Source organism: Enhydra lutris, unplaced genomic scaffold (assembly GCF_002288905.1).
Source record: "Enhydra lutris kenyoni isolate GAN:26980312 unplaced genomic scaffold, ASM228890v2 scaffoldscaffold11, whole genome shotgun sequence".
Taxonomy (NCBI): Eukaryota; Metazoa; Chordata; class Mammalia; order Carnivora; family Mustelidae; genus Enhydra; species Enhydra lutris.
Genome location: NW_019154095.1, coordinates 40122936 through 40135470, shown reverse-complemented (window position 1 = coordinate 40135470; position 12535 = coordinate 40122936). Strand labels below are relative to the sequence as shown.

The window sequence follows — 12535 nt, the reverse complement described above, 5'->3', positions numbered from 1 at the left end:
GAAGTGTCCGAAGAGAAGTGGCATAAATGATGGCAAGCGCTTTTTGATAGGACTAAACAGAGCCCATCTGTCCTGTAGGCTGATGAGACGACGGTTATATAACCGAAGTTGGGAGCATGGTGACAAGGACGCGGCCACACATCTGGGAAGTTGAAGTAGATTCTCTCCAGAAAGAGGGGGAAGAGCTGGCTGCCCTCGAACGTTATTTCCACTCCCAAATTATTAGTTGATTTTTGCCCCGGTAACAAGGGAAAAGCCGGTAAGAGGATACTAACGCATCTTCCAAGGAATGAGACGAGGCCACTTTCTTCCAAAATTAGACACAAACACAAACTAATAGTTTCTGTGCCCATGAAAGAAGCCAAGCTGTTCATCTCGCTAGTGTTCATGCCATCTGGCAGCCTGTACAATGTAACGTAGTGGTTAAGGATGTGGACTCTGGAATCAGACTTCACAGGTTCAAATCCTGGCTCTGTCACTCGCTAACTGAGCAACCTTAGGTCATTTACACCATTAACCTGAACCTCAGTTTCCTCATCCTCCTAATGGGGTCATTAAGGAGGAAAAGGGATTCAGTAAGTATACAGTTCCTCCAACAGTGTCTGGCAGATGATGAGTGCCGCAGACCACATGTTCGCAACCGCTCTGGTGTTCCTGGGCTGATAACCAGGTCTGACCTAGGAGAAGGGCCCAGGGAGGAGATCTGTTAAAACCACCTATCAACCTCCACTGGAGTTTCAATGGTTTTTGTTTATGTTTGGTTTACTTTTCTTTCTTTCTTTTTCTTTTCTTTTCTTTTTTTTTTTTTAATGAAAGCAAGAACTTCTGCCTTCTCCTACCAGGGAGCAATGAACCTGACCCCTCAATAAGTGTGATTTTCATGAGGAAGTAAGTAGAATGGATATTTCTGAGAAAGAAGACTCCATGCCATATACCCTTGCGGTCGCTCCCATAACACTTTCTACCCGCCACGCCCAAAGGCCAGCTGCCAGCCTGCTGTGGCGGGGACTGGCCAGGGCGCCTGGACCCTGGTGCCTCCCCACCCCCATTCTCACAGTCGCCAACCTTCTATGAAATCCGAGGCCGAGTAGGGGCGCCGATTCGGGCTGCCCTCCGCAGGGCTGTTCAGGGTCTCCAGGGCCGACTCCACGGCTTCCACCAGCTCATCCCGCTTGTCCTTCCTCACGGGCTTCTCCTCGGGGTGCCGAGTCAGGCCGGTCTCCAGCTGGTACACCTTCTGCAGCGTGAAGCTGTCGAAAGGCACGGCGGCGTACTCCGTGGCCAGCTTGACGCCGGCGTGCACCTCCGCCCTGTCCACCTGCGAGCGCAGGAAGGCCAGCAGGTCCGCCTGGGTTTTCTCGGGGGGCCCCGGCTCCAGCCGCAGGCCCGCTGCGTCGCTGGGGTGAGACTGCGCGCTCCTGAGCCGCTCGCCGCGCTCCTGCAGCTCCTGCTTGAGCTGCGCGACCTGCCGCTTGAGGCTGCTGATGTAGTGGCGGTGCTGTTCCTCCCGCTCCTGCAGGGCCGCCTGGTACCCCTCCTTCCCCGTGGGGCCGTTGGCCCGGGGCAGCCCCAGCCGCTCCTCGTCCCCCTTCGGGGTGCAGGCCAGCATGTAGAGCACGGACACGGCACAGCAGAGCAGCACGAGCAAAACCACCACGCGAGAGACGCACGCCAGCAGCCCCCGCCGAAGCATCGTCACTCAGGAATCAGCCATGCGGCCGCAGCCGGCCACATTCCAGAAGGCCAGGGCCCCGCGGAAGGGCGTCCCTGGACTAGACCGCGGGGAGCACGCGTCTGGGGCCCCCCAAGCTGCTTTCATCCATTTCTCTCTACAGTGTGTCTGGTCCCTTGAGGTCGACCACCACGGGGAGCACTTTTCCTGCTTGGAAAGGATGACCTTCTAGGCAGAAGCAGCCGGTCCGGTGAAACCTGCAGGCGGCCACCTTCATTCCCATCATAGCCTTCCAGAGGTGCAGCAGACCACAAGAAGGGACCTGGGAAGACACCAAACGGCAATGACACTTAATCAAGATGTAACACCCTTACGTTCACCGTGGCAACGGATGTTCAATAGGCCTCCTGGGAGGCTTACAGAAAATGTTTTTGACAGCGGATTAAATACTGTTACCCGTTTCTAAATCAGGACACCCATGTATGTGCAGGGCTGTGCACATAAAAAACAAAGGATACAGGAAAAAGAGTTGAACGAAAGATGGCAAAATGGGAGTTTCCTCTGCAAGCATTAATGGTGACTTTCCGGCTTCTCTACATCCTTCTCTATCTTATAAATTTTCCACAATGGCACATATTATTTTGATGGTTAGAAGGGAAAAAGCAAAACCTTAAGGAAGCTGATGCTGCAGGCAGGGGCTTCTCCAGCCAGGCCCGCCCAGCAGCGAGGGATGTGAAAGCGGAGGCTTATATGAGCTCACCTGTGTGCCCTCACTGAGGGCAGGGCTGGGACCTGACTCAGAATGGTCTTCAAACTTTCTAATGAGGCAGGGGGGAAGCCCCTGGAGCTTCAAATATGCAAATAACACACGTGGACGATAACATAATCAGATGGAGTCCAGAGGCAGTTGGAACTTGCAGACCAGGGATGATGAGTTTACCACAGAAAGGGATGGGGTTGGGAGAATGGAGACCAGAAATACTTATCTTGTCAGGACTCCAATCCCAGGCATGTCTCTGTCTTCTGGGTCCTGCTTGATCATCAGGAATACCCAGACGGATCGCAGAGCCTTTCATTCAAACTCCAAACCCCTTGTCACACACGAGAAGCCAACCTAACCCGCCTTCTTCATTTGCCCCAAGCTCCTTCCTCCCTCCTCCACCCATCACGGACACCTCAGAACATGCTCCTTCAATGTCCTCCCTTTCCCCTTACTCCCCTTCCTTGTCTCCCCGTACCCTTCTGAGCCAGAAAACAGAAAGAATTAACGATAAATAGAAAACAGAGCAAACAAAATTTCTTGCTTAGGGAGATTTTTTATAAAATCTTCCTGGGTGCATCTTTTTTATATAACTTCTCTTAAAAGCAAGCTCCCTGAGGGTACTATGTCCTGACCATTTTATAAAAATTTGACATTTTAAATAATCCCCACAAAAACCAAATTGTTCTTTCCAGAGTCTTCATCCAACCGAGAAAATCCAGATTCTGGGCCAATAATCATCTCACTTACTGGTGGTCTGCTGTCTCATTTACTGACTGGAAGGAGGACTCCTGTCAATTAGCAACTTCAGGACCCCTGGGAGAAGAAAGAGGTGCTCCTTCTAGCATTCTCTCTATGTTGAAAATATAGTCAACAATAATGGGCTCATTGACTTTATCTGATATGCACCTGCTATGTCTAAAGCATACAGAGATCCTCTTCCATTATCATGGTGATGTGCCTCTTACAGATACCATTACCAAAATAGTTTATTTCTCAATTTTCCTTAAAAATTCAATTCCAATATTCCCCTTAGCCCAAGGAGTCTCTCTGCTATAATTTAGAACAATACATAGTTATTAGTGCTAAGTTTAAAGTGCATGTTTAGCTCTGGAAGCCCGTTCTGTCGGATGAAAATCTTGGGATTTGTGTAATTACTATAATTCTGTGATTAAAAACATCTCAGCTTTGGTATTCAGGCACCTTGCTGTTTTTAATGAAATCTCTCAGATGAACTCATTATATCCAAGTATTAAATTACCAGTGAAAACATGTTATCACTTTATTCTACCATTTTAAAGACTTTTACTTTAAATGGGTTGTCATTAAAGACAAAATAAGCAAATCAAAAACAAAAATGGAACATTCAACATTACTTATTGTGCCACAGAAACAAAGGGTGTGATCTTTCTAACAGATTTTAATGGAATAATTGTTACATTTGCATAATAAATTGAAATCATGTTGTTTAACGAAGCAATATATTAAAGTTAAGGATGGCTAAAGAAATTTAAAACTGTAATTATTTTGTTCTGTTCCGTAAGTCTCTTCAACATCTCATCCAGCTTTTGCAATTCACTAGTATAAATTTCAAAGTTACTTGATATTCCATTCTTCGGGATGTAAAAGGAGAAAAAAAACAGATCTTAGGAAGAAATGACTCTTTACAAGAACTAAGAAAAAGCCGTAAAAATTACAACCAAAGAGGCAATGAAGGATTTCTCCTTTTACATGTCAGGAGCAGATACATTCTTTGACAGACAGAATGCTTTCTAACTGTTCTAGCAATCTCCTCTGTAATCAAAACAGTAAAAACTGGCTAAACTGTGGAGGCTAGGAATATCTGCTTCCTAAAGCCAGGAGGCCTGTCCTTTGGCTTCTTGCTTCTATGGAGACTTTAGGGTTTCCACGTGGCAGCACAGAACATCATTCTTAAGAGCACCCGCCACTTAACCAGCTCTTCCACACACAGGAAAGAATACCTCAAGGAGATGTAACCAGACCAAACATGGAGCGAAACCTGTAGGTAAACGAGACCAAGCGCAGGGATAACAGACACCGTGCAGTCTCCCCCTCTCTCTACAGAGGTGCTGGGAGAAGTAAGAGTTAACATTTATCATGTGTTCATAGACTTACAGAAGGAAAGCACCATGTAATTACCAAGGACTACTACAAGTCAGAGGTGACAGTGAAAATACAGCTTTATGTGCTCAGAGCAGCATAGTGCTACTATTTTAAAAACGTAGAAAAGACACCCAGATTTTAGACTAGTTCAGTCTTTGGGGGTGGCTGGGAACGGGGAGGCGTAGAGAGCAAGCTTGGAGGCCTGTCAATAACCAATTTTAGAACCTTTGGGAGAAGAGAGATGCATATTCCTATTTTTTTTTAAAGATTTTATTTATTTATTCAACAGAGAGAGAGAGAGATCACAAGTAGGCAGAGAGGCAGGCAGAGAGAGAGAGGAGGAAGCAGGCTCCCCGCTGTGCAGAGAGCCCGATGTGGGGCTCGATCCCAGGACCCTGAGATCATGACCTGAGCCGAAGGCAGAGGCTTAACCCACTGAGCCACCCAGGCGCCCCTCCTATTTTTTTTAATTATAGAAAATCCTTGTGTTCATCAGATTTCTTGCCATTTTCAATTTAATTTTTTTAATTTCTTTTAAGATTTTATTCTCTTAGGTAATCTCTACACCCAACGTGGGCTTCAAACTCACACCCCAACATCAAGAGTCATGTGCTCTACCAACTGAGCCAACCAGGCGCCCCTCTTGCCACTTACTTTCTAAATGTCCATCCTTACTAATTGCTCCCCTGTCTACTAAATACTTTCCTGTCCCTGGCCCAACCTCCCAAGGATGGTTCTGTGACACATCTTGCCCCAAACACTGGATTGATTGATTAGAGTGGAGGGACTATCCAAGCACAATGGTTCTGTTGCCATTCTTGCTATCTCTGAACAACAAAACCACAGGGTAAAGGCTTTTTCATAGTCTATAAAGGCAAGACAGTGCTGAAGAGCAATGCTTTCTAGTACCTACCCACCCAGGTTTGAGCCCACATAAAGCAATGTTATTCTCCAAAATCTCAGAATGGAAAAGCATTCTCAGTGCAGACTGGCATCAATGGGCCAGAATAACCCTAAGAACGTCTTCCCTAAGGTATCTAGATAGGGGGTTGTTTAAGGAATCTGTAGCAATTTCTGAACACATAAGGCAGAAAGTCTGAAAGACACATTGGGCCTCTGCCAAAGGGTCCAGCAATGGATGGGTTTCTCAGATGCTAGGTGGAAGTTGTCTGACAGCTCTGACATCCTGCTAGGCTCGGGGAGCATCCAGAACACCACGCAGATCTCCAAATGACCCAGCAGGGACCCAACAGTGGGCCAGAAGCACAGTCAGCTCCATCTAGGATACCATTATCACACTCAAAACAAATAGTTACCAAGCACACTATGTCGAGTGCGCTCCTGTAAGAAGTTACAGGAGAAGACAAACCAAGCACAAACTCCAGTATCAGCACATTTATAAGCTTATAGAGTGCGTAAGGCCATCTCAAATGACAGTAATAGAAGCCCTCTACAGGCACCATTAAACACCATTAAAACAGACACAAAATGTTAATGCTTATCAAATGTACGTGGAAAGCAGGGGTGTTGAGAAGTATAAATGAATACATTTTAAAATGTCAAAGGTTAAAATAAATGGTAGGAATTAACATTAGTTACGATAAGATAGATGAGCGGCTATGGGCATCATTTCATCTTAGAGTGGAAGATCTTAGAGGATAAAACCAAGACAAGCCCAAGTCTGGTTCAGAGTCCAACATTTTACCCCAAATGGGGACAGTGCAAATTAGAAGTTCTATGACTAGGACAAAAGTACCTATTCTGAGAAATAGAAGGATGGGTGTAGGCACTTCACTCTACAGATCCCAGTGAACATTCTGGTCACAAAATCTGTGTACCATGAGAGAGTACTGCCAAGATGTGTCTATTAATGGCCACAAGATCCTCATAAATCGCCAAGGATTCTAGGACAAGTCCCACAGAAGCAGCGTTTTCAGGATCAGCAGTGGGCAGAAAGACAGTGGCTTCACCTCAAGACCAGGTCTGGCAGCTCTACATGTCACAATGACAGGCCTTGTGAGTGATAAAGGAAACGATTCAAGGAGTGGCAGTGAATTCTATAAGGCATCTCCACCCTGTGTGCAGGCACAGCCAAGAGGGTTGATGGGGGAAAAACAAGCAGGGTCTCCCGGGCCAGGAAGTGGTAGACCAAAGCCCCAGGATAGCCATGAGAGTTGGTCCACCCCGGCCCACACAGTCAGCTCTTGGATGGCCAGGCCACAAGTAACCTTCAGTCAAATGATTAGCTGTACTAACAGAACATAAATGGAGATTCTATCTCTTGGATAAATATATCATCCTGGATGTGCATGGAAAAGGCATCATGCAAAGATTCTTATTCAAAAAGCTTCCAAATGCTCTCAAAAATGTATATGTGATATAAATGTATGCAACACGGCAACCTTTACTCAAGCATGTGGCTCCCTTTAGAATTCCTTCCACCTGGGGCTGACTCTCCATGCAGCCTATGGTAGCGGGCTTCCAATCTGACCCCGAGCATCATCGCCCGTGGGCTTCCATCTCACCGTGTGTTCACCTCCCACACTGTCCTGGGGATCTGAGGTGAGTGGCCGGTAACATAGGCAGAAGTGGAGCACAATTCTGCAAAATTCAACAGAAAACAGCTAAAAGCCATTATGAGCGCTGGAAAAGCCGGAAGCTCACAGTGCTTACTCCCAGTGCATTCTGTTTACAGACTTGCCTAAGTTTTTCCCATCTGCCTTCTCCTAAAGGAAATGAGCACATACAACCAATTCCTGCAACTGCTTTGTCGAGTCCATAATCATCGGCCCCTTGTTCACAGTTCGTGGAGGGTAGAGGCACTTGCAAAGAAGGGAAAATGGCCCAAAAAGGAGCACAAGAACTCATAATCTCCCTAAACCACATCCACCTGGAAGTGTGCAAGCAGGGGTTCCCAAGAGTCACAGCGCTGTCTGGACGTGGGTTTCCTTTCCCCCATGAATCTTTAGTCAGCGTCGACTCTAGTGCCAAATGCTTTATCCTCAGCCATGACCCTGAGAGCAAGTGAAGAGCTAAAGCAAGGAGGCCAGAGGGTCAGTATCATCGCCCAAAAATGGAAAGGGGCTGCAGCCGAGTCCCAGCTGGGGACAGGGCTTCCAAGCGACGTCAACAGTCCAACACTCAGAGCAGCATCCGACTGGCCATGAGGAGTCTGAAGCATTCCTCCCTGACCTCGTCCAGCCCCGACACCAGCTACCTGGGCTGGGCCCGAGGCTCTGCCCTCACACAGACAGGGATCTACGTGGGCCGTGGCCTCCGGCATGCCAGCAGTTCTGCCGCTTTCTTCCTCTGACCTTGGCCCTCAGAAGCAGCCATCTCCAAACTTACCAAAATGAAGGCACACTCCAGGTGATAAGTAACTTCTGACCTATAGATGATAGAGAAGGATGCAAATCTACTCATTTATAAGTTATATACACGTTTTATAGTATTGCTGTGTTCTGTGTTCACAAAACAGCACTCTTAAAATAATGCAGTAGAACATTTGTTTTGTTTTCTCACCCTGATGAACCTTCCTGGGCACTCCCAGGGACCTTACTTCAGGGTGTTACTGACCTCCTGATCATGTTTCGTTTCCATGGCCCCCAGTCAATAGCAAATTCCACGGCCCAGGGCGCCTGCCTTGCTGTCCCCTTCTCAGAGAGACTTTCCTGCCTCTGGACCACACTGGCTGCATGCCAGGGTGTGCAACGCCTGCCGCCAGGCCACGAGCCCAGACCACTGCCAGGCACACACTCCCCTGCCTTCCTAGAGGACTCAGACTCTCGGCCGGTCTGTTCTGTGAGGTCCTCCCTATAAGCTGGCTCTGAGAGCACGTTCTCCAGGGACCAGCAAGGAGTGGTCCAGAGGAATGAGGCTGATGACCTCTGTCGACAACTTTGTAGGTGAGAGGTACACTTCCATCCCCTCGACTCCACAGTGGTCTCCTAAGAGAATCATTCTGATTCCATTTTCCCTACTTCAAAGCAGGAAAAAAGAAATGTGGTAGAAGAAATTAGGGTCTGCTCATCAAAAAGTGAAGGTACAGAGTTTAATCACAACCACACACGCCCCCAGATCAGGAAACAGGTCTAAACCATTTTTGTTCTTCTCTCTTGTTTTGATTTTGGTTTTTAATTTGCTGGTGAAACTTCAAAGGGAAGAATTGATGGGGGGGGCAGTCCCTGAGTGTGCATACATTTACTACTCGCCCTGCACCCTCCCCCTACCTGTTTCAAGAAGGATCCTACGGGGTCAGTGAGCACAAGGGGCCACCGCGGAGCCCACAGAGTGAAAAGAGAGAAGGGTCCTAGCAAAGAAGGCATTACTCAGGGGACTAAGAATAAGTCTAATAAGGAACCTTATCCCAGCAGGAAGGTGTCTGTGCACATATGCAGGGCTGAGTCAACTGCCGAAACACCACAGACAGATTTGCCTGGGTCTCCGTCTCCCCCCTCAGTCCCACGGGGCCCTCTGTGGCTGGTGGAGCTGCCCAGCCCCACAAAATGCGAACCCCAGGAAACCAGGCTTCCAACACCCTTCAGTGCTCATAATTACAGCCACTTACTGAGCATTTATTTTGGGCCAGACATCACACTAAGCACTTTATAAACATTTTCTCATTTAATCCTTAAAACAATCTTATGAGCTAAGTCCTATTAACCCCCATTAAAGATAAGGAAACTGAAACTTAGAGCAGTGAAGTCATTTGCCCAAGCTGGCAAGCGGCCAAGCCCGGTTTCAAATCCAGCTTTGTCTGGATTTGATGATGCTAAAACCTTGCTCTTACCCACTGGGCTATCCTGTTCAGCACCCTTAATAATCCCGGACTGCTTGCTGAGACCCGTTCCTCATCATGCACCCATCGTGTCCAATCTTTCTTGCTTCTGAACTCATAATGAACCTTCCTATTTATGAGCTTGTCCAGCCCTTTGGATGTGGCAGTAAGCATGGTTCCTCTCTATATAATTTTTTGGCTCCCCATTTAGCTGTGGTTTGCACTTCCACATTGCTTACCAGCTCTGCAAACTCATGCTATCCCTAGAAATAACACCAGTCATGGCCATGGCCAGTATGAGCACTGCCCTGACCCCACGGGGGAGCCAGGAAAGAAGACATCGGCAACATTCAAGTGCTTCTGAGCAGATGCCAAGGGCTTATACCCACATATCAAGTTGAAGGCAGCTCCAATAAAAAGCACCCTAGCAAGTCGAATTTTTAATCAACTGAGAGATGTTCTTCTTTGAAAGGAGAAAAAGAGAACATCTCTCAGATGGGTAAGAAGCTGGCTGGCATTGCTATGAAAGTCTTTCCTGCCAAACAGTGATTTCTCACTTCTTTCCACCCAAAGCATGGCAAAGGAGACACCCATGCAATGGCCATTCACCGTGTGTCAACTAATACCCTCATGTGCAGGCCAGAGTCAGCCCCGGCATCCGTGGAGACTCAGGCAAAAGCAGCCCTCCCCTGCCCCCCGTCCCGAGGAGACCACATTCCCAAGGTCACACAGCACAGCTTCCAGGGAAAAGCACACTGTTAATTAACAAGGAGGGGAATAATTAAGAGTGAGCGATGCTCACAGCCAAGGAACTTCTGGCTGAGTAACAAGCACAGAGCCCTGAGCAGATGTCAGGCAGAGCTGCTGAGTGGTAAGCATCAGCTCTGAGGTGAGGTCAGAGGTGTGAACCACATCGCACCAGGCCGGGAAGGCCAGGGTGGCTCCACGGTGAGATGGGCCCCACGTCAGTTACGGTGAGAGCAACACAGAGAGGGAAACTGGACTTCTCTCCTTTCTGCTAACACGATCCATGCCCCCTATCGGCAGACAGGAAAAGGGAGAGGAAAATGAGAAATGAGGTTTACTGGGGAACATGTGTGGCATAGTCGGTTAAGAGCCCAAACCTTGGTTTCTGCTCAGGTCATGATCTCAGGATCATGGGATCAAGCACTGTGTGGAGTTCCACACTGAGGATAGAACCAGCTTAAGATTCTCTCTCCCCCTCCCCTTCCCCCTCAGCTCCTCCCTCACTCATGGACTACACCCCTCTCTCTCTCTCTCTCAAATAAATTAATTTAATTTAAAAATGTTTACCAAATGCCTTAATCGTGTACCACCCAATGGCTTTACAACATTTGTAGACATAAAGCTCCCAGAGTAAGATAAAAGTGCTCCCCTGGGTTGTCTGTTCAGGCAGCTCTGGGACAGGGAGGGGCACCAGTGAAAAGCCCAGGAGAACCACTAGGCCCCATGCATTATCTGCTGTCTTCCCTAAACCACGTGTGAGTCATCGATCCCTGTTCTCTGAGATGAGGAAACTGGGAACCGGGGAGGCCAGTGACCTTCCCACGCAGCTAGTGGGCCTTCACATCCCCAAACACCACCACAGTCACCTGCTTCCATCAGGCTGATGCTGCGGGGCATAGACAGAGCTATGCAATACGCAGAATTCGAGAAAACCAGCAAAGGGAGGCAATGCCTACCAGCAGGGCCACAGAGAAAGAGCTGGAAGCTGAGAACACACACAGCAGAAAGAGCCCTAGAAACAGGACAAAAGAGGCCTCTGAAGAGAAGCGGTCCATAGATACCAGTCTCTCAGAGTGCAAAATGGCACTCCGACCTGAAGGCAAGAGTTGGGGAACACAGACAGCACAGTGTTCCCTCTCCATCTCGGGCTCCCCTAGGTGGGACTCCGTGCTTGAGTGCAAAGAGCAATGGCCAAAGAGCAATGACCGAGAAGCCTTTTCTCTCTGGCATATGTAGTCTTCTCACGACTAGTGTGTGCTGCCTTCTCCCTGGGCTGTCATTCTTGCCCCTGCTCCCCAGTCCTGGGCATCGGTCAGCATGATGCCGTGCGTGAGTCTGGGCCGCCTCCCATCTTGTGAAGGAAGGGCAGTGCCGGCTCTCTGCCCCCATCAGATGCTGGAAGGAACAACCGCTGGAAACATCCTGAATCGAAAAGGTGTTGACAGCCGCTTTCATGAGTCACCTGACGTGCTCTGCTGGCATGTTTGGAGTAAGAAGGTTTAAGAAGATAACTGCTACTTTTAGTCAAGATGAAATAAACAGCCTACCACCTTTCGGTTCTCCTCTTCCCTCCCCACCTACAAGGCAGACAGCAGCACACAAATGAGGGGCTTTCTTTTAGCAAGTGGTTATTATATAACAGGACTAGAGAAAGCACGGATTGTGCAGAATTATTTTAGAAACCCCACAAAGCGAGATCAGCAAAGCCTTCTCTCTCTGTGCCATCTATCTCGATCTGGAAATAGAACCAATAATAGAGAAAAAATTAATAGGAAGATGTCCAATATTACATAAACACAAGATGTATTATTATTTTTCACAAAAATAAAACCTTGCACTGACTACAGGTAGATTCTGCTCCAGCCCACTGTGCCTATGAGCACCTGTTCCAGCCTTCCCTACCCCTTCTTCGGCTCCCACTCCCGGTAGCCCATGCCAAGTCTATCTTGTAGTCAACTGTCCCTGACAGAGGGTTAACTATTATTACGGTTCTGGCTAAAAATATTTCAAGACATTGCTCCTATCAAGAAATTTATCCACAGAAGACGCTATCCTACTTCTACAGAAGCTAAACAGCATGGAGTACTTACTTAATCCAAGTTCGTCTTACAGTTTAATACTATGTAACATTCCACGAACATGATGTCTCTGTCACTCTTAACATAGTCCACACTCTTTCTGCAAACTTTTGCCTTTCTGTATACGATCCCACTCTATCTGCATCTTCCTCCAATTTCTCTGATGTCTCCTATGATGCAGGTTCTATTAATATCATACCCATTTTCCAGATAAGGACATCTAGGCAGAGGTTAGTCATTTGCATGAGTCATCTGGCAATGAAACGGCAAAACTGGGTTTCTCAACCAGGCCGTATGTCTCCGTTGTCTGTGCTCTTGAACACTATGCTACAAGGCTTTTCTAGAGCTTGCTACATGCTTAACAGAGACCTGTTCAC

At 47.8% G+C, this 12535-nt stretch overlaps 1 protein-coding gene across 3 annotated transcripts in view; it reads right to left on the bottom strand.

Annotated features, from left to right (window-relative positions):
- The window catches only part of LOC111144616 (chondroitin sulfate N-acetylgalactosaminyltransferase 1), a 323544-nt gene that overhangs the window by 101077 nt on the left and 209932 nt on the right, over positions 1 to 12535 (bottom strand). For all 3 annotated transcript variants that reach the window (XM_022499002.1, XM_022499003.1, XM_022499004.1), the window contains one exon: positions 1066 to 1994. In XM_022499002.1, the coding sequence (XP_022354710.1) occupies positions 1066 to 1693 (628 nt within the window). In that variant the 5' untranslated portion in view covers positions 1694 to 1994. The remainder of the gene's footprint in view (positions 1 to 1065; positions 1995 to 12535) is intronic.